At 40.2% G+C, this 27,767-nt stretch overlaps 1 protein-coding gene across 3 annotated transcripts in view; it reads right to left on the bottom strand.

Moving 5' to 3' along the window:
* Positions 1–27,767, bottom strand: part of LOC122556574 (long-chain-fatty-acid--CoA ligase 6-like) — a 203,998-nt gene that overhangs the window by 85,336 nt on the left and 90,895 nt on the right. For all 3 annotated transcript variants that reach the window (XM_087995260.1, XM_043703393.2, XM_043703392.2), the window contains exons 7-10: positions 24,291–24,469; positions 19,672–19,704; positions 19,426–19,477; positions 11,283–11,356 (exon numbers count right to left, since the gene is read on the bottom strand). In XM_087995260.1, coding sequence (XP_087851386.1) covers positions 11,283–11,356; positions 19,426–19,477; positions 19,672–19,704; positions 24,291–24,469 — 338 coding nt within the window. The remainder of the gene's footprint in view (positions 1–11,282; positions 11,357–19,425; positions 19,478–19,671; positions 19,705–24,290; positions 24,470–27,767) is intronic.

Below are 27,767 nucleotides of genomic sequence, written 5' to 3'. Positions count from 1 at the left end.
TGACAAGCAGCATTTACTCAGCCATGAATTGCTCACGGATGCTCAGTTTGGTTTCTGCAGGGGCATTTGGCTCTTTACCTCATTACAGGCTTGATTCAAAAAAATGATCAAATAAAAAAAGAATTATTGCATTTCAGAAGCAAGGTGAAAGTCACTGTCCTTGATATGAAGGCAGCATTTGACTGAGTATGGTACCAATGACCCCAAGTCAATTATCTCAATTCCACAACATTGATGTAGGGATTCTTCATTTTTTTTTGTTTAATTAACCTGTTGAGAGAGGTTATAAACAGCTCCTCTGGAGCAGGAGGGACTCGAACCTGGGCCACCTGGCTGTTAAGCTTTTCAGGGTAGTATCCGGTGAAGTGTTGGTGGTATGTCCTGCTTCTCTATTTACAGGTCTTGGTTTCTTAAGGTGGGTGATGTCATTTCTGGTTCTATTTTTCAAGGGAAGGTAGATAGGATTTAAATCGATGTATATATTGATGCAGTTCTAGTTAGAATCCCATGCCTCTAAGAATTGTCGTGCATGTCTTTGTTTTGCCTGTCCTAGGAGGTGTGTGTTGTCCCAGTCAAAGTGGTATCCTTCTGTCTGTAAGTATGGAAATGAGTACCAGTGGGTCATGTCTTTTGGTGGCTAGTTGGTGTTAGTGTATCTTGGTGGCTAGTTTTCTGCTTGTTTGTCTGATGTAGTGTTTTTTTCAGTTCTTGCATGGTCTCTTGTAAATGACATTAAATTTGCTGATATATCTATTGGATCCTTTAGTTTCATTAGTAGCTGTTTAGGTGTGTTGGTAGGTTTGTGAGCTACCATGATGCCAAGGGGCCTGAGTAGTCTGGAAGTCATTTCTGATATGTCCTCGATGTCAGGTAATGTAGCTATAGTTTCTGTTTATGTTGTGTACGCTTGTTCGGGTTTGTTTCTGAGGAATAGGCAGATTGTGTTTATAGAGTATCTGTTTTTCTAGAAAACGTTGTATAGATATTTTTCTTCTGCTTTTTGTAGTTCTTGGGTGATGCAGTGTCCCAAACAGCGGACACAACGCAACCAAAAACTATAGCCACATTACCTTAAATCAAGCAAATCTAATGTCATGTACAAGATACCATGCAAGAGGACTTGTTGGGCTGAAAGGCCTGTTTCCACACTGTAGGGATTCTAATCTAATCTATAATCTTATCTAATATAAGCCACGATTCAGTGCAATCGCCACTTGCGCAACATCCGGTCAAATACTTTTTAGGGAGGCACGTTGGCACAGTGGTTAGCACTGCTGCCTCACAGCACCAGAAACCTGGGTTCAATTCCCACCTCAGGCAACTATCTGTGTAGAGTTTGTACATTCTCCCCGTGTCTGCGTGGGTTTCCTCTGGGTGCTCCGGTTTCCTCCTACAGTCCAAAAATGTGCAGCTTAGGCGAATTGGCCATGCTAAATTGCCCGTAGTGTTAGGTGAAGGGGTAAATGTAGGAGAATGGGTCTGGGTGGGTTGCTCTTCGGAGGGTTGATGTGGACTTGTTGGGCCAAAAGGCCTGTTCCACACTAAGTAATCTAATCTAATCTAAACTGTAAAAAACATTTGTTACCAGAATACACGAACACCAACAAGCCACCAAAAGGCATGACCCACTATCACTAGTTTCCGTACATATAGACAGAGAAATTTACCACTTTGACTGGGACAACACACATATCCTAGGACAGGCAAAACAAAGACATGCATGAGAATTCTTAGAAGCATGGCATTTTAACCTGATCTCCATCAATAAACACATCGATTTGGATCCTATCTACCTTCCCTTTAAAAAAAAACAGGAAATGACAACACCCACCTTAAGAAACCAAGACTTATGAATAGAGAGGCCCAACATACCAGCGCTTCACTGGAGACTCTCATTGATAATGTTACCTAGTTTGGTGACAAAACATCTGAAAACTAATCTTCCAGCTCAGATCAACACACTTTGACCGAACTGGTTTAACTGACAAGATGAATTTCTGAAGAAATGATCAGTTGTATTACTGTAATAACTCCATGTATATGGGTTATCAACAATGTTCCTTCGAAGCTGTACAGTTTCCGTGGCAGGAGATATTAGAGGAAACATTGATAAGATATTTTCCACATTCTCCCACTTATTCTCTGGTGCTTGGACACTATGGCACTATTCATACCCAATTGACCAAATATATTTATACATGTTCAGCAAGTTTGATGTAAGCTCAGACCAGGACAAATGGTGTTATGTTGCAAATTGCCTTCCTCCTTTAGCAAATTTACTGATCTATAGGTAAAAACAATGACTGCAGATGCTGGAAACCAGATTCTGGATTAGTGGTGCTGGAAGAGCACAGCAGTTCAGGCAGCATCCAAGGAGCTTCGAGATCGACGTTTCGGGCAAAAGCCCTTCATCAGGAATAAAGGCAGTGAGCCTGAAGCATGGAGAGATAAGCTAGAGGAGGGTGGGGATGGGGAGAAAGTAGCATAGAGTACAATGGGTGAGTGGGGGAGGGGATGAAGGTGATAGGTCAGGGAGGAGGGTGGAGTGGATAGGTGGAAAAGGAGATAGGCAGGTAGGACAAGTCCGGACAAGTCATGGGGACAGTGCTGAGCTGGAAGTTTGGAACTAGGGTGAGGTGGGGGAAGGGGAAATGAGGAAACTGCTGAAGTCCACATTGTAGACCTGGGGTTGAAGTGTTCCGAGGCGGAAGATGAGGCGTTCTTCCTCCAGGCGTCTGGTGGTGAGGGAGCAGTGGTGAAGGAGGCCTAAGATCTCCATGTCCTCGGCAGAGTGGGAGGGGGAGTTGAAATGTTGGGCCATGGGGCAGAGTGGTTGACCTCCATGTCCTCGGCAGAGTGGGAGGGGGAGTTGAAATGTTGGGTCATGGTGCGGGTGTCCCGGAGATGTTCCCTAAAGCGCTCTGCTAGGAGGTGCCCAGTCTCCCCAATGTAGAGGAGACCGCATCGGGAGCAACGGATATAATAAATGATATTAGTGGATGTGCAAATAAAACTTGATGGATGTGGAAGGCTCCTTTAGGGCCTTGGATAGAGGTGAGGGAGGTGGTGTGGGAGCAGGTTTTACAGTTCCTGCGGTGGCAGGGGAAAGTGCCAGGATGGGAGGGTGGGTTGTAGGGAGGCGTGGACCTGACCAGGTGGTCACGGAGGAAAGGGTCTTTGCGGAAGGCGGAAAGGGGTTGGGAGGGAAATATATTCCCGGTGGTGGGGTCTGTTTGGAGGTGGCGGAAATGTCGGCGGATGATTTGGTTTATGCAAAGGTTGGTAGGGTGGAAGGTGATCACCAGGGGCATTCTGTCCTTGTTACGGTTGGAGGGGTGGGGTCTGAGGGCGGAGGTGCGGGATGTGGACAAGATGCGTTGGAGGGCATCTTTAACCACATGGGAAGGGAAAATGCGGTCTCTAAAGAAGGAGGCCATCTGGTGTGTTCTGTGGTGGAACTGCTCCTCCTGGGAGCAGATACGGCAGAGGCGGAGGAATTGGGAATACAGGATGGCATTTTTGCAAGAGGTAGGGTGGGAAGAGGTGTAATCCAGGTAGCTGTGGGAGTCGGTGGGTTTGTAAAAAATGTCAGTGTCAAGTCGGTCATCATTAATGGAGATGGAGAGGTCCAGAAAGGGGAGGGAGGTGTCTGAGATGTTCCAGGTAAATTTAAGGTCAGGGTGGAATGTGTTGGTGAAGTTGATGAATTGCTTAACCTCCTCGCGGGAGCACAAGGTGGCGCCAATGCAGTCATCAATGTAGTGGAGGAAGAGGTGGGGAGTGATGCCGGTGTAATTACGGAAGATCAACTGCTCTACATAGCGAACAAAGAGACAGGCATAGCTGGGGCCCATATGTGTGCCCATGGCTACCCCTTTGGTCTGGAGCAAGTGGGAGGATTCAAAGGAGAAATTGTTAAGGGTGAGGACCAGTTCAGCCAAACGAATGAGAGTGTCGGTGGAAGGGTACTGTTGGGGACGTCTGGAGAGGAAAAAACGGAGGGCTTGGAGGCCATGGTCATGGCGGATGGAGGTGTAGAGGGATTGGATATCCATGGTGAAGATGAGGCGTTGGGGGCCGGGGAAGCGGATCTATAGATCCTAAACGGATCTATAGTTCTGCTAACTCAAAAATGTGAAACACCCAACCTATCAATCTTATAGGAACCTGTTCATCACTGGAGTACTTCATTACAAGATGTTCTATCACTTTCTCAGGAAACTACTAATGGCCAAACATGTTGCCTTTCTACAGTCTCTCTCTTTCGAAAAAAAAGTTAAAGTAATCGATTAAACAATACACAACATACATCCGTATCACATCTTTCTAATAGAATATTGTTGAGTTAACAGGAGTAAATGTAGGGCTGGTAGGAGAATTAGATTTGGCTCTTGGTTAATAGGAAACAAAATTCAAAGCAAACAGTGAGATTTTTCATCTCATGGAAATCTAGCATAATTAATATAAGCACTCTCATGGTCATTATACACTGATTTACTATAAAAAAAACTTAAAATTGAATAGCCCAACCTAATACCAACTTTATCTAAGTTGAAGGTTCAGGAAAAGTGGGCAGCCTAAACACCTTCTAGCCTTTCTCATCCTTAGTCAAAAAAGGATGAGAAAGGCTAGAAAATGGCATAACAGAGGAGGAGAAAAAATTTCATGCTGGATCATCAATAAAATTACGAAGGGGTCATCAACAGTGCTCTCAACCTGTTTGCTGATGTTCAGTTTGGGTTCAACTAGAGCCACTCTACTCCTGACCTCATCACAGCTTAGCTTCAAACATGGTCAAAAGAGCCGAAGTACAGGGCTCAGGTAAGAATTAATGTCCTTGACACCAAGGCCATATTTGACCAAGTATGCGATCAAGGAGCCTTAGCAAAACGGGAATCGGGGAAAACTCTGCTGGTTGGAGCTGTACTTGGCACAAAGGAATATGATTGTGGTTGATGGAGATCATCATCTCAGCTCCAGGATATTTGTGCAGGAGTCCCTCATGGTTATGTGCTAGGCCCAGCCATCTTCAGCTGCTTCATCAATGAGCTTCCCTCAACTGCAAGGTCAGAAGTGGGAATTTTCCAATAATTGGCCAATGTTTACCACCAATCTCAAATCTTGAGATACTGAAGCAGTCAGTGTTCAAATGCAGCATGATCTACAGAATATTTAGGATCGGGTGAAAAATGGCAAGCAACGTTCATACCACACAATAACCAGGCAATGACCATCTCCAACGAGAGAGAATCTAGCCATCATTCCTGGATATTCAATTGTATCATCATCACAAAATCAGTGACTATTAATAGCCTGGGGTTATCACTGACCAGAAACTGAACTGTACCAACCACATATGTACAGTGGTTAAAAGAGCAGGTCAAAGGTTAGGATACCTGCAAGTAACTCACCTCCTTATTCCCAAATACTGTCAACTATCTATAAGAATAATATGACACAATACTCATCACTTGTCTGGATGAGTAACTCCAACAACAAGGAATTTTACACCATCCAGGACAAGGCAATCATATCCACAAATTTTCACTGTCTCCAGAATCAACACTCAGTAGTAGCAATGCATATCACTGACAAGATCCTTAGACAGCACCTTCCAAACTCATTGTGTTGTCATTTGGAAGGACAAGAGCAGCAGTTACATGGGAACACCACCACCTGAAAATTGCCCTCCAAGCCACTCATCATGCTTACTTGGCAATATATTGCTGTTTCTTCAAATGTCACTGGGTTAAAATCCTTGAAGCCCTTCCCTAACCACATGGTGAGTTTATCTACAGCACATGGACTCCAGAGGTTTGAGAAGACAGCTCACCATCACCTTCTCAAACGCAAGTAGGAATGGACAATAAACATTGGACAAGCCAGCTACACAACATCCAATGACCAAAATAAGTATCTTACTTGTACTCCTGAAACTTCATGAAAGGTAAGAAATTGAGTGAAAAATTGTGCTCATTGATGGCTTTTTTTTGCATGCAATGAATGCTTTTGGGATTCTAAGATAGCATCTATGATGTGTGCACACACTGCTGGTGCCACTGACATGGACTATCCTATTGGAGATGGTTTTAGAGCATGTGCCATGAACAACCACTGGAAGTTTGCAGAGCAGACTAATCATGATGTCAGTAAACCTAAAATAGTAAACTGATGCCTAGTTTTGCGATTTACATATGAAAGAACTGAAATTAACATGGTCATTCTAACAGATGAGAGACTTAAAGTCTTTTTCAATATATAATTTCAGTTACATCACACTGTAAAAGTTTGCTATAAATTCTGTGTCTTACAATCTTATACGTCACAACCACCTGATGAAGGAACAGCTCTCCGAAAGCTAGTGCTTCCAATTAAACCTGTTGGACTATAACCTGCTGTTGTGTGATTTTTAACTCTGTACACCCCAGTCCAACACCAGCATCTCCAAATGATGCCTAGATCGCAATTGTGAAGCACAATACTCCAAATATTACTCTCTCTTAACACCTGGAACAGTAATATTTATTGCAATGATAAATTACAGGTTAGTTTCTAGTTATTGTCTTCTGGCTGTTACTCTAATTTTAGAAATGTTTCCTGCTTCCTATTATTATTTAAAGTTAGAAATGTATACAGGGCAGTGTGGCAGTTACTAGAGTACAGCTTGTTAATTTCAATGCTTTAGTAAGTTATTCCCTCAAATAAAACAGGATTAGAAGGAGGAATAGAAGCCATGTGGCTTTAAGAAAGGGAGGAATTTGGAAGAGGAAGAGAAGAAGTGCTTTAAGCAGCAAATCATATCCACTCCAGGCTTTCAGGAAGTAATTCTCTTAACTGGACATCAGCAAAGGACAAATGTGAAATATTTGCATTTCAATCCTCACTGACATTTCTGTTGTAACTTTAACATTACCAGATGATGATGGAGTTGACCATAATGCGCAGGCTGGAGTGGGAAAGTTTAGTGATAGCTTGCAGTATGCAGATCACTCCATGATAAGGCCAGTCACCAAGGTTCTCCACTTAATGAGAGTTAATTGTTTTTTTCTTATTCTTGGATTTGCAAGCTTTGCCATGGTGCAGGATGCCACTGAATGTGCACACATGTTTGATGGTGCTATGTCAACTCTATCCTATTCTTGGATTCCACTCCCTCGATATCTAACTGGTGGGTGACCACTTGTGTCAAAACATGCTGAATATCCAGTCACCTGTCAGTTCATTGTGTATCAGTTCACTATGCCTCTAAATTTCTGTTACATACTTCACAACTTTGCCATGATGAACTGATAGCTTTTCCCATCAGCTATATATAGCTGGGGAGCAGAAGCAGGAGAAGGAAGAAGAGGACAGGGAGAGGCAGAAGGGTGTTGATAATCCACACTGAATGTCTGATGACAGAAATATCAAGCCTTGCACCAGGCTCAAGGTCTACAGGTCAGCAGTGTTATCCATCTTTCTGCATGTAGAGACATGGACAACATATGACAGACAATTCAAATCCTGGGGAAACATCGCCAGTAAAATCCAATGGCAGGAGAGATGCTCCAGTAGCAGTGTCCTCTCTCAGGTTGACACCCCCAGTATCAAGGCACGGATTAATGTTAAGCAGCTACACTGAGTGGGCCACAGCACCTGATAAAACACAACCTCCTACTTTGAGCTTTGAAACAGCAAGCACATAACCGGAGGGCAAAGGAAATTCTTCAAGAACATTCTCAAAGCCCCCCTAAAAAAAAGCTATATTCCTACCAACTCATGGCTGACGCTGCCCAATCTCGAGAAGAAGCATCTGTGAAGAGGCCAATTGTCTCTGAAATGCCCAGGTTGAGGTCAAATAGACCCCCCACCGACCCAACCTCCACTCCCGGCACCTTCCCTTGCAACCGCAGGAGGTGCAACACTTGCGCCCACACCTCCCCCCTCACTTCTCTCCAAGGCCCCAAAGGAAACTTCCATATCCGCCACAGATTCACCTGCACCTCCACCCACATCATCTACTGCATCCGCTGCAGCCGGTGTGGCCTCCTCTATATTGGGGAGACAGGCCGCCTACTTGCGGAGCGATTCAGAGAGCACCTCTGGGCCACCCGGACGAACCAACCCAACCACCCTGTAGCACAGCATTTCAACTCCCCCTCCCACTCCACCGAGGATATGCAGGTCATTGGACTCATCCACCGCCAAACCACAACAACGCGACGGTCGGAGGAGGAGCGTCTTATCTTCCGACTGGGAACCCTCCAACCACAGGGGATGAACTTGGACTTCACCAGTTTCTTCATCCCCCCTCCCCCCACCTTGTCTCAGCCGAATCCCTCCAGCCCGGCACCGCCTTCCTGACCTGCAGTCTTCTTCTTGACCTCTCCGCCTCCATCCTACTCCGACCTATCACCCTCACCTTGACCTCTTTCCACCTATCACATTTCCAACGCCCCTCCTCCAAGTCCCTCCTCCCTACCTTTTATCTTCTCCTGCTGAACACTCTCTGCTCATTCCTGAAGAAGGGCCTGTGCCCGAAACGTCGAATCTCCTGTTCCCTGGATGCTGCCTGACCTGCTGTGCTGTTCCAGCAATAAAGTTTCAACTGAGGTCAAATACAACCAATGGAAGGAGCGTGTGAAAACTCAAGCATCCATCCCCAATCTGCCTCTTCAAACACCACCTTTCCAATCAGTGGCTGGGTTTGCAAATCTGACACTGGACTGTTTAGTTACCTTAAGACCCACAAGCCTCAACTGGAAAAAGATCACCTTCAGTCCTGAGGGACTGCTTAAGAAGATGACTTGCTTGGCCACAATGCTGAAATAAAAGACATCAAAAATAAATGTTCAAAACCATATTTATATACAGATCATTTCATTTTCCTAAAGAAGTCTACTATTCACCCTCCTGTATTCCATAAGTGTTTACCTTCAATGTACTTTTGTCTGTCCTCTTACTACTATGCAATGCCACCCCACTGGCTGCAAGGGACATGCTGGACAACACTGACATCTAGTGGAGAAAACTGCAGTCAGCCTTTGAGCTTGCCCACAAATAGAAGGAGGAGAAAGTGAGGACTGCAGATGCTGGAGATCAGAGCTGAAAATGTGTTGCTGGAAAAGCGCAGCAGGTCAGGCAGCATCCAAGGAACAGGAGAATTGACGTTTTGGGCATAAGCCCTTCTTCAGGAATAAATAGAAGGCCCAGGTTTAGACTGTGTCACAGACGTGAGCTTGGCTGGGCTAAGGGGCAACTGCAAAGGCTCTGAAGAGTGATAGTGGGGTAAGGACAATAGTTATCATTAGGAGAGAGGACACAGAAGGTTTAGGTTATTTGGAGCCATAGTCATTTTCCTCAACAATCCAAGTAATATGTTAAATAAAACACTACTGATCTGTTGACACCCTGCATATGCATTTGCAAACTCAAATTCACAACTAGGTCTATGCCACTTTGTTCTACAAATGACAGGGCAGAAAAGTAAGTGTGGAGTACCAAATCTGTCTGAGTGTAGTTACAGTCACAGTTGAATGGCACAAGATATCAAATGTGCATAAGATTTGCAGCAGTCCAAAATATGTGCATGTGTTCTGGAGCATATGGAAGTGGCCCCTTGGGGGTACACGACATCTTTGATAAACCTACCAGCCCACTCTCTCATTTTTGTTGCATTTTTCCAACATGAGCCAAGGCCAATTTCTTCCAGACAACCTGCTCCAGTCATCACATACCTCCCCTCTAAGACAAGTAATACATGCCAGGAAACAGCAATATTGGGCCAATGCTGATGCCTTGTAGCCTTGAACCACACACAAGTTGACACTGGCTGCAACCAATCATCCAAATAAGTGCACAGCATAAAATAGTAGGCCAGTTGCATTATATTAAACGTATGCAGATCAATTACATATTATGATCTCCAAACTTGATTTCAGGGATTATCTGATGCAGACAGCATAGTGGCTCAGTGGTTAGCATTGCTGCCACAGTGCCAGGACCGGGTTCAATTCCAGTCTTGGGTAACTGTATGTGTGGAGTTTGCACGTTCTCCCAGTGTCTGCGTGGATTTCCATCAGGTGTTCAGATTTCCTTCCACGGTCCAAAAACGTGCAGGTTAGACAAATCGGCAATGAAAAGTGCCAGGTTATAGGGAAAGGGTGGGGTCTTGGTCTGGGTGAGATGCTTTTCAGAGAGTTGGTCCAGACTTGATGGGGTTAATAGCCTCTTTCTACATTGTAGGGATTCTATGATTTCTACTTTGAAACCAATGGAATACTTAATGTAGAGATCACACATTGCTCGAAAAAATGAAAGCAATATTGTATTTCTCTGACTAACTAAATTCACTAATTACACTAACTTTACTGCTGTTTTTAACAAATGTATCTCAATAACATGCCTGACAACAATGGAAACAATAAAGTGGAGATCATCAAATGCTATCAAGAAAGAGACTTAATTCGTCATAGGCATTACTGCAACAGCTACAGTGATTCACAATTTCCTTATTCAGGATCTTACATAAATGCACACAGAAATCATTGGTGATATAACAGCATTTCTTGAATCATATATGGTACAAACCTTCACAATCCTGAATATTTAATAACATGTTAGCACACTGTATTTAACAGCTAAAAACTGAAGTTGCACTACTGTTTCTACAAAGGTCCAAAGTTGAATCATACTGCCAGATGATGGCTCAAAGAGGCTTGATTAACCCCATGTAGATCAGGAGCTGTATGGGCATACTTCACCTATATACCCTCATGGTTGAAAGCAAAGAGCAAGAAATCTTGGGAAAATCTCTTTCAACAAAAAAGATATTAAACCTTTCAAGAGGGATTTTCTTCCATTAATATCAAGCGAAGGGAATTAACATTTTCCAAGGGTAGCACGGACTTTCAAATTTTGGGTTATTTTTATTTCAAACCATTTGATGTCATAATATTTTGATGGTCTGAATTATTGACGCCATCACCAGAAAATAAATCGTCAGGATAAATAAAATCAATATGTGGTGAATTTTAATTCTCTCTCAAGATGGATTCCCTAATTGCAGTGTTTGTCATTTAATAAAAACAATTTGACATATTCACAATACAAAAGAAAAGGAGGTTCCAAAATCAATTAAAATTATTTGTCAAATTAAAGTTTGAATTAAAAAGTTAAACAAGTTGTGTAATTTCAATTTTATACAATGGTAGCAGAGTAATAGCGCCTGAAAATAATACTTCTGACAGGATTAGTTGTGTGTCATTTTACTTATAGTCTAATAGTCATGTGCACATATTCACCTCTGTAACTTTCAAAAAGCCTGAAAAATCAGCTACCACATTTCCGTGTGTGAGCATGGCACCCTTCGGATTTCCTGAAAGGAAAAATTATATTGTCAGCTGTTATTATTTTAACCAAGTAGAAAATATATTTTAAAAACTGACAAATGTAAAATAAGAAAGGAGATTAAGACTTTAAACAAACACATATCTAGGATCTGAATGTGTCCACCTCAGGGTATTAAAATAAGTAGATAAGAAAATTATACGCGCTTTAGTAATGATCTTCCAAAATTCTCTGCCTTCAGGAATTATTCCCTCAGATTGGAAAACTGCCAACATCATTCCATTGATTGAGGTGGTCAGGGAAGTGACTAAAATCTATTAAGGAATGAGCACTTGAACAAATCTGAATTGATCAGATAGCCAACATAGATTTATATAAAGCAAGTCATATCTAATTAACATAGTTGAATGTTTTGGAAAAAGGTACTAATGTGGTACTTGAGGCTGTTTATTCAACATTAATTGAAATGAAGTTCCAAACAAGGAAAAATAGAAGTGCATAGATTTTGAGGCATACTTTTCACTGAGAGACACAATGCAGAGAATAAGGATAACAGTTACATATTCAATTGCAGGATATGATTACAGGTATATCCTGAGATATCAAGTTTTCTATATATTTTAGGTTGATGTAGTTAAAAGGAACAGAGAGCCTTATAACCAGAATGTTATAATGAGATGTTCAACAATTTAATATGTTAGATAAACTAATTTTTCTGATCACACAAACCAGAAATAAAAAGGACCACAAACATAAAACTGGAGCTCACCCATTTGGGAAGATTTCAGGAAGCACCTATTTACAAAAATGTTATTGGAAATCTGGAACTCTTTCCCACAAAAAGCTGAAGATAGGTCAATTGGAAATGTGAGAACAGACTGACAGATTTTTGTAAGGCATCTTCAAATCTAGAATGAGAGGTCATAGGTTTTAGGATAAGGGGTTGTAAAATTAAAACAGATGAGGAGAAATTACTTCTCATGAAGGGTCATGAATCTGTGGAATTCACTATCCCAGAGTGTGATGTACACCTGAACATCAAGTTAGTTTGAGGAGATAGACAGATTTTTAATTAATAATAGTTTGAATGGTTATGGAGAGCAGGCAGGGAAGTGGAATTGAGGCAAAGATGAGATCACCATGATTGTATTAAATGGTGGAGCAGGCTCAAGGAGCTGAATTGTCTACTCCTGTTCCTAGTTCTAAATCTAATCAGTCTCAACCACTCTGAAAAAGTATATGGAAAAAGCACAAGATGGAAGGAAAAGATTCACACCCAATATACCTTTGCATAACACCCCATTTTCAAGTGCTAATTTAGTATTAAACCCAGGACAATGTTGCTTGTGAACGTGACATTAAATTATGATCAGGTTAAATTGTAATCCATACTCATTAGGAATCGGAGATTTTTAAAAACCCAAGAGCAAAATAAGAATATTATTTTATAAATTGTGGCAGGACTAATCTTAGGTTGTAAGGGATGAAAGAATGTTCCAGCCATACAATAGAAATTGCATGAAATAATTAATAAGGTTAGAGAAGGTCATGGTTCCAAAAGAGTGAAATGTTGAAGTTGGATTTGTTTCACTCAATTTGACAATGTAACAGTCTCTGGGTGGAGAATCAGGCAGACTTGCACAAGGTCAGACTGGGGACATGTGTCATCCCTGGCTCCTAATACTTGTAATTATGCCTAACTAGCAAACTTTAATTGTATCTTTAAACTTTTTTAATCAATCACACTTCGTTGTGGAAGACAAGTGTTGCTTCTTCTTGTATCTCTCTAGTGGGGGTATCCGCTATCAGTGATAATTAGACAGGTCCTTAGACTCAGCATTGAAAAGGAATATGTGGGGTAGAAAACTAGCCTAAGCACAGCCCACTTGAGGTTGGTACCAAGAGCCCGATATAACTTGGTGGGCACCGTTGCTAAAATATATTAAGGTCATAAAAATGGAAAGAACCCATTTGATCCAGGAAAATAAAAATCAGAGAGAAAGAGCATTTATCAATTTAAGAACATTACTACTTTAATAAAAATAGACAGTTCATCAGTAGCTAAAACGCAAAGAAAAAGCAACAGTCAGCAGCACCTCTGGCAGCAGCAACAGAACAAAAGCAACACTCCAGAAGACTATCTTCATCTCAGAGCTGACAAGATGCTCAAGGAAAACAGTGTGGGCTAGAAAAAAAAACGAGTAAATGCTCGTCTCTGAAGACTATGAAAGCAAATTGATATTCCCAGTATAAGGTTAAAGATTCCAGAGTGCAAGGGGAAAAAGTACTTTGCAATAATGGAGCAAAAGACTATGCTGGAAATGTAAGAATTGAAAACTTCAAAACAAGTCCCGTCACAATGGTGAGTAGGCCCTACAAGACACCGCTACAGTAGACATAGCATGGGCTAGAAAATTAACTTATGTTCAATCTAATGGATCAGAAAAGCAGGGGAAATTACTTAAGTGGGCATAAAGGAAAATTTAAAAGATTTGAAATGTCGGACAGAAGACACGAGATGAATTTGAAGGCTTATACACTATTTAAGTAGCAATTTTGATGTTAAGATTTAGCAAAGCTGCAGCCAGGAGTTCATTTTAAAAATTGTGCAAGGAGATATACACTGGGTTTTGGGCTGTGAAAGGTGGGAGGTCATCTGTAAAAAAAAAAATGGGAAACCTCGAGCTTGGTGACAAAAGGGAGAAACATATTCCAGAAGGCGGAAAAACCATTTAGATAATTAAAAATGTAGGAAAACTTCAGTTATCAGTACAAGGATACAATATTACAGCTTAATAGCTTAAAAGCTTTATTGAAAGAATGTTCAACTGTTTTACTATAAAATAGAATTCAAAAGCTTGCAGAAAAAGCACATTCTGCAATATAGCGGAGTTGAAATGTCTGAAGAAATGTTAAGATCATTTAAGCATCATCGATTAATTGAAGAATACAAGCTTTAAGACAGCAGATTAAAAACAGTATTAAGATCTTATTGTTTTCAAATAATTTTAAAAGGAATAAATCAATAAATAAACGCAATGAGAAGAAATGGAAAGAGAAACAACTATCAAAAATATTTAATGTTGAGAATGCATCGAACAAAACATAAGATTGGAGATCTTGGAGAAAATGATTCTTGAAGATGTAAAATTGTTTCAAAATTAAACATTAAACGTGATGCTAATTGATACATCATTGTATCCAATTTGTCCGGATTGGATAATGTTATAAATTACTAAAATACTTGAGAAACCACAGAAACAGATGATATTTTAAAAGGCATTGACAATTACCTCAGCCTAAGAATAATGAAAATTCTTGAACAAGCAATATTTAAGAGTTAAATTTCCATGGGAAAGCAATAGATAATTTAGAAAAGGTACCCACATTAGACAATATTCCACCAATAGAAAGAGCATTCCTAGAGACCACTGGTAATGTATTCAAACGGACTTTCATAAAGCTTGATTATGTCAATGGATATTATGTTAATTTTAAGCTTCATACAGGAATGATTATCACTATCCTGTCGGGTCAGGCATCATGGCTGAAGAAACAGAAGTTCCAGTCCTGAAAATGAATCCAAGTCTTCCAGACAGAATAACCCTAAAGATTAAAAGGTATTCTACAAGTAACTCTGCAACACAAACAGCATAAACGCAAAATAAGGAGGATGCTGGATCGCTGAAATAAAAACAGCAAAGGTGCTAGAGAATCTCATCAGTATCTGGCAGAATTTGTAGAGGGAGAAATACAGTTAACATTTCAAAGTTAGTTAGAAATCTTAACTGTTTCTCTGTTCATATATGCTACTAGACCTAGCTGAGTTTGTCCAGCACTTTTTTTTAAAAAGAAATTTATAAAATGGTTTAAAAAAATGTTCATGATTCACATCAACACTCCTCGCTAATGAGCCCGCATCCATTTCTTGACCTCAACATCCTTATAGTACCAGGAGGAGTTTGACTGGTTCCCTGAGAACAACTGGTTCAGATGCAAACTGTTGCCAACCGACTAGTCAAAGAGCAGCTGATAGGTGATTTGACTGGGCTATGTAGGCTCATGCTGGATCTCAGAAAGAAGACCTATTGAGATTACCTACGTTCACACAAGAGAGTTGTCTCATACTGCTTGCATAGGTCAGTCATAGATTCACACAACTGTTGGAAACATTTTCCATTTCTATCATCACAGAATAATATGTCAATCTATTGTCAAAGGAGAATAGTCAGTGACAGCGACAGGAATTCTGCTGAGCGGGCAGCAATCTCCCAGTAAAACAACTGAGTATGCTTAAGCATCTAATTCACCAGAAAGACAAGAGAGGCCAAACAAAGTCACCCAATCTAATTCAAGTAGGGTGGTACATACTTCAATTCAGATGTATTCACAGACTGGTGAGTCAAGATGTACTTGAACAAAATGGAGGTGGCCTGCAGGTATCTTCATGGAAGCTATACTAAATCAGGGCAGGACTTATACACTTTATGGTAAGATCCTGGGGAGTGTTGCTGAACAAAGATTCTGGAGGGCAGGTTGTTTTTTGAAAGTGGAGTCACAGGTAAATAAGACAGTAAAGGCAGCTTGCCTTTATGGGTCAGTGCATTGACTATAGGAGTCGAGCTGCCATGTTGAGACTGTACAGGGCATTGGTTAGGCCACTTTTGCAATACTTCATGCAATTCTGCTCTTCCTGCTTTAGGAAAGATGCTGCAAAACTTGAAAGGGTTCAGAAAATATTCACAAGGATATTGTCGGGGTTGGAGAGTTTGAGCTATAGGGAGAGGCTGAATAGGCTGGGCTTGCTTTCCCTGGAAAATCAGAGGCTGAGGGGGTGACCTTATTGAGGTTTACAAAATCATGAGGGGCATGAATAGGGTGAATAGACAAGGTCCTTTCCTGGGATGGGGGGGGGGGGGGGGGGGGGGGGGAATAAAGTCCAGAATTATAGGCACAGGTTAAGTGGGGGGGGGGGGGAGGGGAAGATCTATAAAGAGACCTTAGGAGCAACATTTTCATGCAGAGAGTGGTGTGTGTATGGAATGAGAAGGAAGTGGTGAAGGCACCTAGATGGGTGTATGACTAGAAAGGATTTGGAAGAATATAAGCCAAATGCTGACAAATGGGACTAGATTTATTTAGGATATCTGGTGGACATGGACGAGTTGGACCAAAGGGTCCATTTCTATGCTGTACATAACGTCTACAAATTCAGACCATGGTCAACAAGAAGAAATTGCCTGGTCTGTACATTCAGGATAGTGAGAGGAAAAAAGCACTGGTTTCAAATTGAGCTGCATCTCCCACAGTGGGCATTCGTGAAATTAAAAATCCCACAGCTGATGTTACAAGGAAAGCTATCCAATTTAGAGGGGAAGAATTCCACTGCAAAAGAGAGGTCTTTCACTGAAGTGAATGCAATTATTGCAAGGTTTAGAAGAAACAACATTCTCCATGAATGACACAAAGAAAAATTCCTCCATTACAGAAATGATTTTCAATCCAATCAAGGTCAAGATAGAATCAAGCTCAACAGTCCTTAAGCCAGAGGCTTACTGATCCTCCAAACCAGAAGGGAAGAGTTCTGGAAGAATTGCACAACCTGCACTTGTGATGTCAGAGACTTAGGGGAGACAGAGAAATAGTATAACTATAGGCGGCTCGGTGGCACAATGGTTAGCACTGATGCCTCAGCGCCAGATACCCGGTTCAATTCCCCCCTCAGGCAACTGACTATGTGGAGTTTGCACACTCTCCCCGTGTCTGCATGGGTTTCCTCCCACAGTCACAAAATGTGCAGGTTAGGTGAATTGGCCATGCTCAATTACTCACGGTGTTAGGGGCAGGGGTAAATGTAGGGGAATGGGTCTGGGTGGGTTCCTCTTCGGAGAGTCGGTGTGGACCTGTTGGGCCGAAAGGCCTGTTTCCATACTGTAGGAATCTAATCTAAAATGTAGTTATATATGTGAATGCATAAATGTCAGAAAATTAGGATGGGCATGTTGTATCAGTTAATAGTTCCAAAAGAGTTAATGTTGAAGTTGCATTAGCTCCACTCATTTTGATGTAATGCAATGTTTAGGTGGGGAACAAAGTTACAATGGAGACTGATGTGTAATTTATGCCTCCTCAATCATAATTATGCCTAACAAGTTAATGCTAATTTTACCTATTGCTATCATACAATAAACTACTTTTGTAAGCCCAGTACCTCATCCCGTTGAGACTCTCTGGTGGTTTACTGTCTGCCATTGATAATTAGACTCAGCCTGAAAAGGAGGACCGGTGGCAGTGAATTATCCAACCAAAACCTACCAGCAATTAGTTCCAAGAGCTTAAAACAACTAACACAATGGATTCTATCAAGGCTCAAGATCTTTAATCTTGGCTGCTGTTTTGGGGGAGAAACAAAATCAATTGTTCTGTCTCGACATATTGTATTGCTTTTTAAATACAGAAAATGGTTAATTATCAATATATACTACAACATACTTGTAGCAGTGTGTCAGCCCTCTGCTACACGTGCAAAATAATTACACTGAGGATTACAATAATTATTTATACCCTATTATGCTATGTTTGACTCTATTCAACCTTTTTGTGTTTTCAGTTTCTGGTTCTTAGCCAATGCCAAATATATCCCTGGAACAGGCATAGAAATCTGATCTCTCAGCCCTGCAGCATTTGTAATAATTGCTTGCTTGCAGCTCTCTAGTTAATTTCCAAAAATCTCAGCAGTCTTTTTCCTTTCTTTTCAGCTTGGAAACAGAGTATCTTCTTGGCACTGTGAAACTGAATGTCTGCATTTTTGTGCATAATAATAGAGGTTGTCTGTATGTTTTCAAAATCAAGACACAAATGCATAAACAAATGAAGATAGGATATTTCAGAAGAAAGCTTTTTAGGTGGTTTAAATAGTCAAGAATCAGACTTTCAGATGTGTATGACTGGAGAACATGAAGACTTTCTGGAATTGTTGAAACATATATTGATATAATAGGCTACAGTGAACATCAGGGCTCTAGTAAATGGCTTGCTTGCCATTCAATTCTATTGGGATGGGGAATTTAAAACTCTTTTGCAATGCTACCCAAATGAAGGCTTTAAAAAAAAATTAACTGTGAATATTTGGCGATGACATAAGCATTGTGCGCATATTAAAAATTCATGATTCTAGACTCCACAAGAGACTCTTTTAGCCATGTTAAAGTATTGATCTTGAGAGTAGATGTGTCAGCAAGATTCTTTACACATCATTGCGGGAAGACCTGATTACTGCAGTGATAGAGAACAGATCCTAATTTGCTCAGAAAATACTATGAGAAAGTGAGGACTGCAGACGCTTGAGTATCAGTCAAAAAAAGTGTGGCATTGGAAAAACACATCAGGTCAGGCAGCATCCGGAGAGCAGGAGAATCGACATTCCTGATGAAAAGCTTATGCCAAAAACGTCGATTCTCCTGATCCTCGGATGCTGCCTGACCTGCTGTGCTTTTCCAGTGCCACATGTTCCAATTCAGCAAATACTATAGAAAGTAGCAAAGTGAAAATGAACTTTGAAATAAAAGCCATTTTGAAAAAACAGGTTCAAAAAAAAGGAAGATTTCTTCATTTGCAACTATACATTCATCTATGTATTTAAGAAACTGATGTAAGAGTACGGAGTCCTAAATCAAGAAGACATAGGAACGCTGGTGAATATAGGTGGTCTTAGACCAATGCAGAAGTGCGATCTGTGTTACTGATTGAAAAGAATCATGGATTCAAATGAAAGAGATGCAAACCCCAGACAATAACTAAAGTGATCCACAGCCTGCTGAGAAACACAGACTATCCCCAAACCAACATCACTCAAACTTCACTAAAATCTCATTAATGTTTGAAAGAACCTACTGCGCACTAATTGATTGCCATATTTCCTTACACACAGTGGCAATGATTCATTGGTTACAGAGTACTGTGTGACATCCTGACACACACACACACAGAACCCTGTTCACAAGTGTGTAAGCTACACATGGAGATGGAGATGGGGATACCAAACCTATTTAATGTCATTAATTAATGCAACTACAAGCATTTCTTGGGACACGTTACCTGTTGTTCCACTAGTGAAACAGACAATTGATAGGTCCTCAGGGCGTGGAGGCTGAAGATAGAAAATAAACAAAAATGAAGAATCTAAGACCACAAACCTTCACAGGTAACAAATTTGTGTTGAAAACTAGAAAATATATGCATTATTACTGGCTGCAGTTGGTGTACATTTTCAAATTATTCTTTCTCTAAAGATGAATGACATCTCTCTGAAAGAGAGAAAGTCAGAGATATTACTTCACTCACCACTGGGGTTCGCCTGTTCATTTGTCCGAGGTTCTGTAAACAAGAAGGGAAGAAAATAACCACAGTAAAAATGCTTTACATATTTATGGTATATTTTATGTCTTAATTTACACTTGTTTATCTACATGTCTCTGTAAAAATGCTATTCACTTAGTAATCAATTATCAAAAAACACTTCACACCATTTCATCCCGTATTCTGGACCTTGCACTGAACACTGCAGATAGGATGCTGCATATTAAATACTAATGGTAAATTATTGATGACACAGAATTCCATGTATATCTTTTTCTAAGCAAGTTTTATTGCAGCTGATGAACCACCAGCTCCAACACCACAGATTACTTGTTCCCTTCATATAACTCTGTCAAAAGCTCACTCCATTATCTTCCACAAACATAATAAAGAAAAATCAAAAATAGGGGCAGGGGTAGACCAATTGATCATCTCACATAATACACTCTTCCTATTCTCTCGCCATATCCTTTGACCCCTTCAGCCCTAAGAACTATATCTATCTCCTTCTTGAAACAGTCAATGTTTTGGCTTCAACTGCTTTCTGTGGTAGAGAAGCGAACAGGCTCACCATCCTGGCTAAAACATTTCTCCTCATCTCAGTCCTACCCAGTATCTTTAGACTGTGAGCCTTTATTCGGGACTCCTGGTCATCAGGAACATCTTTCTGGTGTCTACCATGCTGAGTCCTGTTTGAATTTTATGGATTGCTCTTGAGGTCCCAATTCATTCTTCTAAACTCCAGTCAATAGAATCCTTACAAATCCAGTCTCTCTTCATCCATCAGTCCTGCCATTCTAGGAATCAGTCTAATAAGCCTTTTTGCATTGTCTCCATAGCCAGAATATCCTTCCTCAGATAAGGAGACCAAAATAGTGCATCAAACCATGACATGTTCCCTGGTTCCACTTGGAGTCCAGTATCTTTGCTCAACCCTCTTAGATAATCACACAGCATAATGTCAGCTATTCTTTAAAAAGCTGATTGGGTGTCATAGAATTAATTGTGAAAGATTTATAACGGTACAGGTATTTCTATAATCTGTTTAAAGCAAAAAAAAATCTACTTTTTATAATACTATTCAGTGTTAGGGGTATTGGCTGGATTCTCTCTTGTCCTAGATGGTTATTGTCTGGTTCTTCTTTGGCATTAAGATGTTACTTATCACTTATTAGCCCCAAGATTGTGTGTTTGCAAATCTTGCTGCATATGGCTTGGGCTGCTTCAGTATCTGAGGAGTTGCAAATGGTGACAAATGCTGCAATCAATGAACATCCCCAATTCTGACCTTCTAAAGAAGGGAAGGTCAATGATGAAACAGCTGAAGATAGCGGATTGTCAGATACTATCCAAGAAACACCTGTAATAATGCCTTGGGTTGAGATAATTGACCTCCTAAAATAACTAAAACCATCCTTTTTTTGTGCCAAATATGAATCCAATCAGAGAGAGCCTCCCACCTCTGATTCTCATTGAACTCAATTTTCATAAAGATTCTTGATGCCACATTTTATCAAATACTGATTGATGTTAATGGCAGCCACTCTCACCTAACCTCTGGAGTTTAACTTCTTGTCCATGCTTGGACCAAAACTGTAATGGAGTCAAGAATATAACAGGAGAAAGTGAGGACTGCAGATGCTTCCTGAAGAAGGGCTCATGCCCGAAACGTCGATTCTCCTGCTCCTTGGATGCTGCCTGACCTGCTGCGCTTTTCCAGCAACACATTTTCAGCTCAAGAATGTAACAGCTCTGGCGGAACCCAAATGGAGCATCAGTGAGCAGCTAATCAGTTGACAGAACTTTCAATGGCACCTTCCATCATGTTGCTGATGACTGCGATGACAATTGAAACTGCCATCACTGTTGAAGAATAGCTAAAGTGGTCAAGAATCTTTCTCAAGGAAGTGGGGATTTAACAAAAAGCAATGCCAGGCATTTCAGCATTCCTGTTGACATTAGCCATTATAGAATTGGAGTTGAATCACTGATTTCTCAAATTATCCCTCATACATTTGGGTGCCTATCAAGTGAGCATCTTGATGGACAGCTCTAATTATTTATTTGAAGAACTATTTCCATTCTACAAAAAGATTAAGTAGTTCAGTGAAATGCTTGTTTGTACAATGACTATTTGGCAGTGAGTTGGAATATAATATAGAATAGGACTACAATGGACCATGGGCAAGACTGAAGGCATAAAAAGGATATTGAGCCATGAGAAAATGTTAGACAGCCATAGAGTGGCATTGAGGTATGAGAGGCCACGGCTGTAGTTACAGGGAATTAGGCTGCATGGGTAGAAGAAATGTTTAAACATAGCAGGCTTTCCATTCAGTGTGCCCTGGGAACCAGCAGCTTCCTCCACTGTTTCCACGTCATCTGCACTGACTCCCAATCCATCCCACCCTCCAGACCAAAAATGGGTAGTGCAGGCAGCCATTTTTAAAGGTCAGGATTGCCGAGCCAGGATTTCTCCCACTTGCTAAATAAAAGTCAGGGCCTAGACTTCACGGTTGTAATCCCAATGTTAGAAAGCAATTTTCCACAAGTCTTCTATGTGACCTCCCAAAGAGAAATTGACAAGTTAGTCACAATTGCTGTCAATAAATGGCATTGTGAAACTCAAAACTCCGCATCATTTTTAAATATATTCAATATAGACAGAATTTTTAACTAGTAAAGGGAATGAAGGGTTATCAGGAAAAGGTGGGAAAGTGGAGTTTAGCATTATCAGATCAGCCATGATCTCAATGAATGTTAGAACAGAGTCTGATGGGCTGAATGGCCTATTTATGCCCCTACTTCCAATGGTCTTAGTTTTTATTTTCAGCATGCCTTTTGCACCTGATCAGCACTGTAAGGAACTTTGTATTGATTTCACTTATTTGCCCCTTGCATTTCATTCAATTTTAATTAATTTTGTCTTAATCACTAAAAAAAAAGTGATCACCCAGTTCCTTTAATTTCCTTGGCAGAACCTTTTTAAGTGGAGCTACTTGAACATACCCTCCTGACCTACTTACAAAGGAACTTGAACTAAAAATAGAAAATACTGGAAATAGTCAGCAATGTTCAGTCATAGATCTGAAACTCTTGTTTCCTTCTTTGCAGATGCTGTCAGACCACAGAGTAGATTTAGCCGTCGCTGGTTTCATTTCAGATTTCCAGAATCTGCAATATTTTAAAGTGGGACCTCTTCATTGTTCAAGCACATCTCCAGTCTTCTGTTCTATTAGGAGTAATTTCAACATATGAAAAAAGGCAATGTAACTCCAAAATAGAAACAGAAATTGCTGGAGAAACTCAGCAGGCCTGGCAGGATCTGTGGAGAGAAAGCAGAGTCAACATTTTGGATCCAGAGACCCTTCATCAGAACACCATCTAACTCCAACACACCTATATCCATGGTTAACAGAAATGGCTTGAGGACAGATGACTAATTTGCCAGAGAAAATTCCTACTTTTCTCCCTATTTGACCATCTCCACTTTCCTCCATAGTAAACATACTTCAGAAACAAGCTCATGATTAATACTTCAATAATCTTTTACCAGACAAAAAAAATTCAGACCTACTTTATAGCCTACTGTCACCTTTTAGATTTAACAGAAATGGACACTTCAGGTGACCAACTCATTTTCAGGTGAGGATAACCTCATTTAAATACTAAATAAAGATATATTTTTAAGTTGTTATCTCTGTTTCAGCTTTAACACTGGCCAGCCTGGTTTCTTGGCGACCAGCCAATCCCGCAGCTAAAGGGAAGTGAGAAATGCCGAATGTAAGAGCTAAGTTCCTTTCTATCACTCTGTGGCCCAGGAAGAGCAAGGTCTCTTGTTGACCTCTGAACCTAAAATACCACACAATCTAATACTCTTCTGAAGGCCATGCCGTAACTGTCCCATGATGTTCTCTTTGTATCTTGACTTCCTGATCCCAACCACCCATGACGTTTTGCTTGTAACTATTTTCAGTTTTTCCTTTGGCCTATTATCGCTCTAGGCTCTCCCGCTGATGTCCTCTTAAAACCCCCATTGATCTGCCTCATGAGCCCTCCAACTGAGTTAAGATTCAGCTTGATGCCTCAGATCCATGTGCCTGACAGCCAGCCGGCAACTGCAACCTGGAAATCAATTCTAGACTTGGTCATCAGATCCTTCCATTAAATTTGGCATAATCTGAGGGAAACCTGTCCTCCCAGATTCCCCAGTCACTGAACCTGCGACCACTCCACCACTGATCCAGCCCCATCACTTGCCTGGATTTTCCTGCTCCTCGGATGCTGCCTGACCTGCTGTGCTTTTCCTGCACCACTTTAATCTTGACTCTGATCTGCAGCATCTGCAGTACTCACTTTTGCTTGAAATTATTAGCTCTCTATCTCGGTTAGCTTTGGGTCAGTTCCTCGCAGAATGGGGCATGCTGACTTGAGCCTCCACTTTTCCTTCTACCCGGTTTTAAATCACTAGCCTTTGTTTGAAACTAGATTAAAATCCAGATTTACAGCCACCAGTGTGATTTAAAAAAAAACCGTGTGATATAGCATACTTGTATTCAATTGCATCATAACACCCGACTGGGTCACTGACAATTTTCACATACCTCCACTTCCCGGAGTGCCAGTATTTGCACTCCACAGTCCTTTCCCATCTGAACCAAGTCCATGTCAAATGGATCCATAAGGATGACTATCTCCAAGTCTGGAGTCTCCTTCATCTCCACATTCTTCAAAAGAACTTTTGCTTTTTCTACCTTATCACAGATAACTGTGGAAATCTCAGCTTAAAAAAGGAGAGATGCATGCATTAGTGACACCTGCATAATGCTGCACCACCACTTTATCAATTGTAAAAATGTACTTTTTTTTAATAAATAGATTAGCTTTTTTTAAACTTTACAAACTTATAAAATTATTGAAAAATACAATCAATAACAAATATCAGTATAATAAAGAGAAAAAAAACACAAATTACAATACAACTGCTGTCTACTAAGTACTAACCTACCCTATAATGCAAAACAAACCCTAGCACTACGCAAAGCAACACCAATAAATAAGCAAATAACTAAAAGATCAAAAAAAAGAAAGAAAATCAAAAGAAAACACAAAAAACCCACAAAATATGAGACAGCTATGCTCGGCGCAAAGCTTCCAAACAGAGGAACGGGAGCATTGTATATGTACCCGTATTAACTCAGGAGTCCCCCCCTCCAAGGCTCAGGGCTCAACAAATCTAATCATCCTGGTTAAACAAACGCTCAAGGGAATGTGCTCCATAATTAATTTTCGCCATCCCAGCAAGCCCAGCGGGTTCTCAGACATCCAGTTCATCAGAATATTCTTCTATGCACAGTATGCAAGAATATTAAATAGTTTCCCCCATGCCTATTTAAAGATGGTAAGTTCCGTAGGCCTAAGAGGAGATATATCGGGTCCACTTTGACTTCCTCAATACCCTCCCCATCTCTCCTGCCACAGCGCTCCAATAAACACGAAGCCTGTGGCATGTCCAGAAGCAATACGTAAGAGTACCTACACTTACTTTACATTTGGGGGACACTGAAGAGGCCCCTTTTTTAAACTTTGCCAGACAGTCCGGTGCCAGATGAGCCCTGTGCAGAACTTTTAACTGCATAGGCATGTCCTATTCCAGGATGAGATCTTTCGAGCATTCTCCCATGTTTCAGAAGATATCTCCACTCCTAGCCCTTGCTCCCAGACCTCACATAAAAAACGTACTGTTTTAAATAACATGTTTTTGGGACTTGGCAAATCGAAAAAAATCTAATGTTTCATGGATAAAGAAACCACAGCATGAGGCCTGAATCTGTGCAGAATCCCTGGCAACACAGGAATAAGAGAGGGGTTATTTTAATCTATGATATTCTGAATAATAAAGATTAAGTGCTGCCAAAATTCTATGTAAAAATAAGCATATCTAGATTTCAAGTCTGGTCGTTAATATAGTTTCACTATTAGTTATTACAGCCTTGTTTAAAACGAACATTATTTGCATCATGTGTTAAATTTCATGAAATACATTGGTTGGGAAACAATTTTCAAGGAGTCAGAATGCGTCATTTTATCACAGTGATGATTTCCTTCATTGCGTTGTGTTTGAGGAAGAATTGTTTGCTAAAAAAAAGACAAATTGAGTCAAAAAAGGTGAAATTAAGTAATTTTCTTAGAAAGGGGTGAATTATTATTGCAGTATTTGAAAATAATCTTGCTGTTAAAATTCATTCAGCTCATTTCCGTGAAAACAGACCATCAAACCTAACAGATAGCCACTGGTGTTTTATAAAGCAGATTGTACTTTCAAAGAATGGTGACTGATAGAGATTAACAACCTTTAACATTAGAAGGCATGCAACATGTTTTTTTTTGTTATTCTTTCATAGCAGGTGGGTGTCTCTGGCTTGGCTTGGCCAGCATGTATTACCCAACCCTGATTTCAGACAGGGTAGTTAGGAGTCACTCACATTGCTGTGGGTCTGGACTCTCACGTAAGCCAGACCAAGCAAAGATGGCAGTTTCCATCTCTAAACGACTTTAGCCAACCTGATTTTTTTTTAAACTACAAGAGTTTCATTAGACTCTTAATTCCAGATTTTTACTGAATCCAAATTCCACCATGGCAGGATTTGAACCCACATCCTAGTACCTTTCCTGGGTCTATGAATTGCCAGAAAAACTCAACAGGTCTGACAGCATCTGTGGACAGAAATCAGAGTTAACATTTTAGTAAGAGTCACTAGACCTGAAATGTTAACTCTGACTTCTCTCCCCAGATGCTGTGAGACCTGCTGAGTTTTTCCAGCAATTTCTGCTTTTGTTTCTGATTTCAAGTATCTACAGTTGTTTCAGGAACTTTTTCTCTGGATTAATAGTCTAGTGATAATACTATTAGGACATTGCCTCCCCAAGATGTTGCATATGTTGTGTCTGTAAAGCTGGAGATATGATTTTTTGATCAGAGAGGGAATGGTACATGATCAACTGAAAAGTGATGAAGGACATCCTTAAGCAAGAGTATTTTTTTGAATATCTGCATTTGTAGAATCTATGAAACATTTCCAGACCAACTGACAAAGCAGGGATATCACCATTCTAGGAAGCGAATTTTAATCATCTGAAAAATCAAATAATACTTTCAGCAATATAACATTAGGCTCCAGTCACATGACAATATTTGGTGGTCCAAAAATGTATTATATTATGTTAAGGAAGTTATCCGTGAAGGCATTTATATTTCAGTCAGGGTAGCAGTTCCATCATGTTCTTCACCAAAAGTTAGTAGAAATGTGGCATTGACAAAGATGTGAGCTTTATCCAGATTGAGATCAAATTGTAAACATCAGGTGAAAGCAGGGTAAAGCAGAGCTGTTTCAAGCATGACAACATATTTCAAGTGAATGTGTAAAACAAAACTGTGTAATATCACTAATGTAAACAATTAGTACACAAAAGAAACATTCAGAAAATCGGATTTACTTTCAGCATAAAAATTGAAGACAAGAACATAACAAGGCTTGGTACATTGATGAAGCATGACTTGCAGAACCAGAAGGTCTACAATATATCATAGATCAAGTAAAATCTATAAGTTTAAAATAGGGAATATTTATGAACAAAAAGTCAAAATAATGGATTTTAGAAGGAATATATTAGAATAAACTAGAATGAAGACTGAAATGAGTGATATCATACTGAACAAATAAATAGGTTTGTTATTTAGGACAAATTATAACAGGACATGATAGATGTTATGTAGAAGTTAGTAGGACAGATAGTCAGCAGGAATGTTGAAGATAACAGATATGTTAATAACAAGATAGGTCAGGCTTGTAACAAGGGAAACACCAATAAACTGCTACATTCTATCTATCTACTGTATGCCTTAGAAACCTGGACCATAAGTAAAAATCTATGGAGTAAATTGGAGGGCTTTGAAATGTCGATGCTAAGATATAAGCTAAAAATCCCATAAACAAATGATAAGATAAAATGAAGTATCTGAAATTTCAAGAGCAAAAAGAAATCTAAAATGTGAGCCCAATTTACAAAAAAAAAAGTCA

The sequence above is a fragment of the Chiloscyllium plagiosum genome, unplaced genomic scaffold, assembly GCF_037043375.1.
Source record: "Chiloscyllium plagiosum isolate Xiang-an unplaced genomic scaffold, Cpla_swu_hap1 HiC_scaffold_16, whole genome shotgun sequence".
In the NCBI taxonomy this organism is placed as follows: Eukaryota; Metazoa; Chordata; class Chondrichthyes; order Orectolobiformes; family Hemiscylliidae; genus Chiloscyllium; species Chiloscyllium plagiosum.
This window is presented reverse-complemented; position numbering and strand designations above follow the sequence as displayed.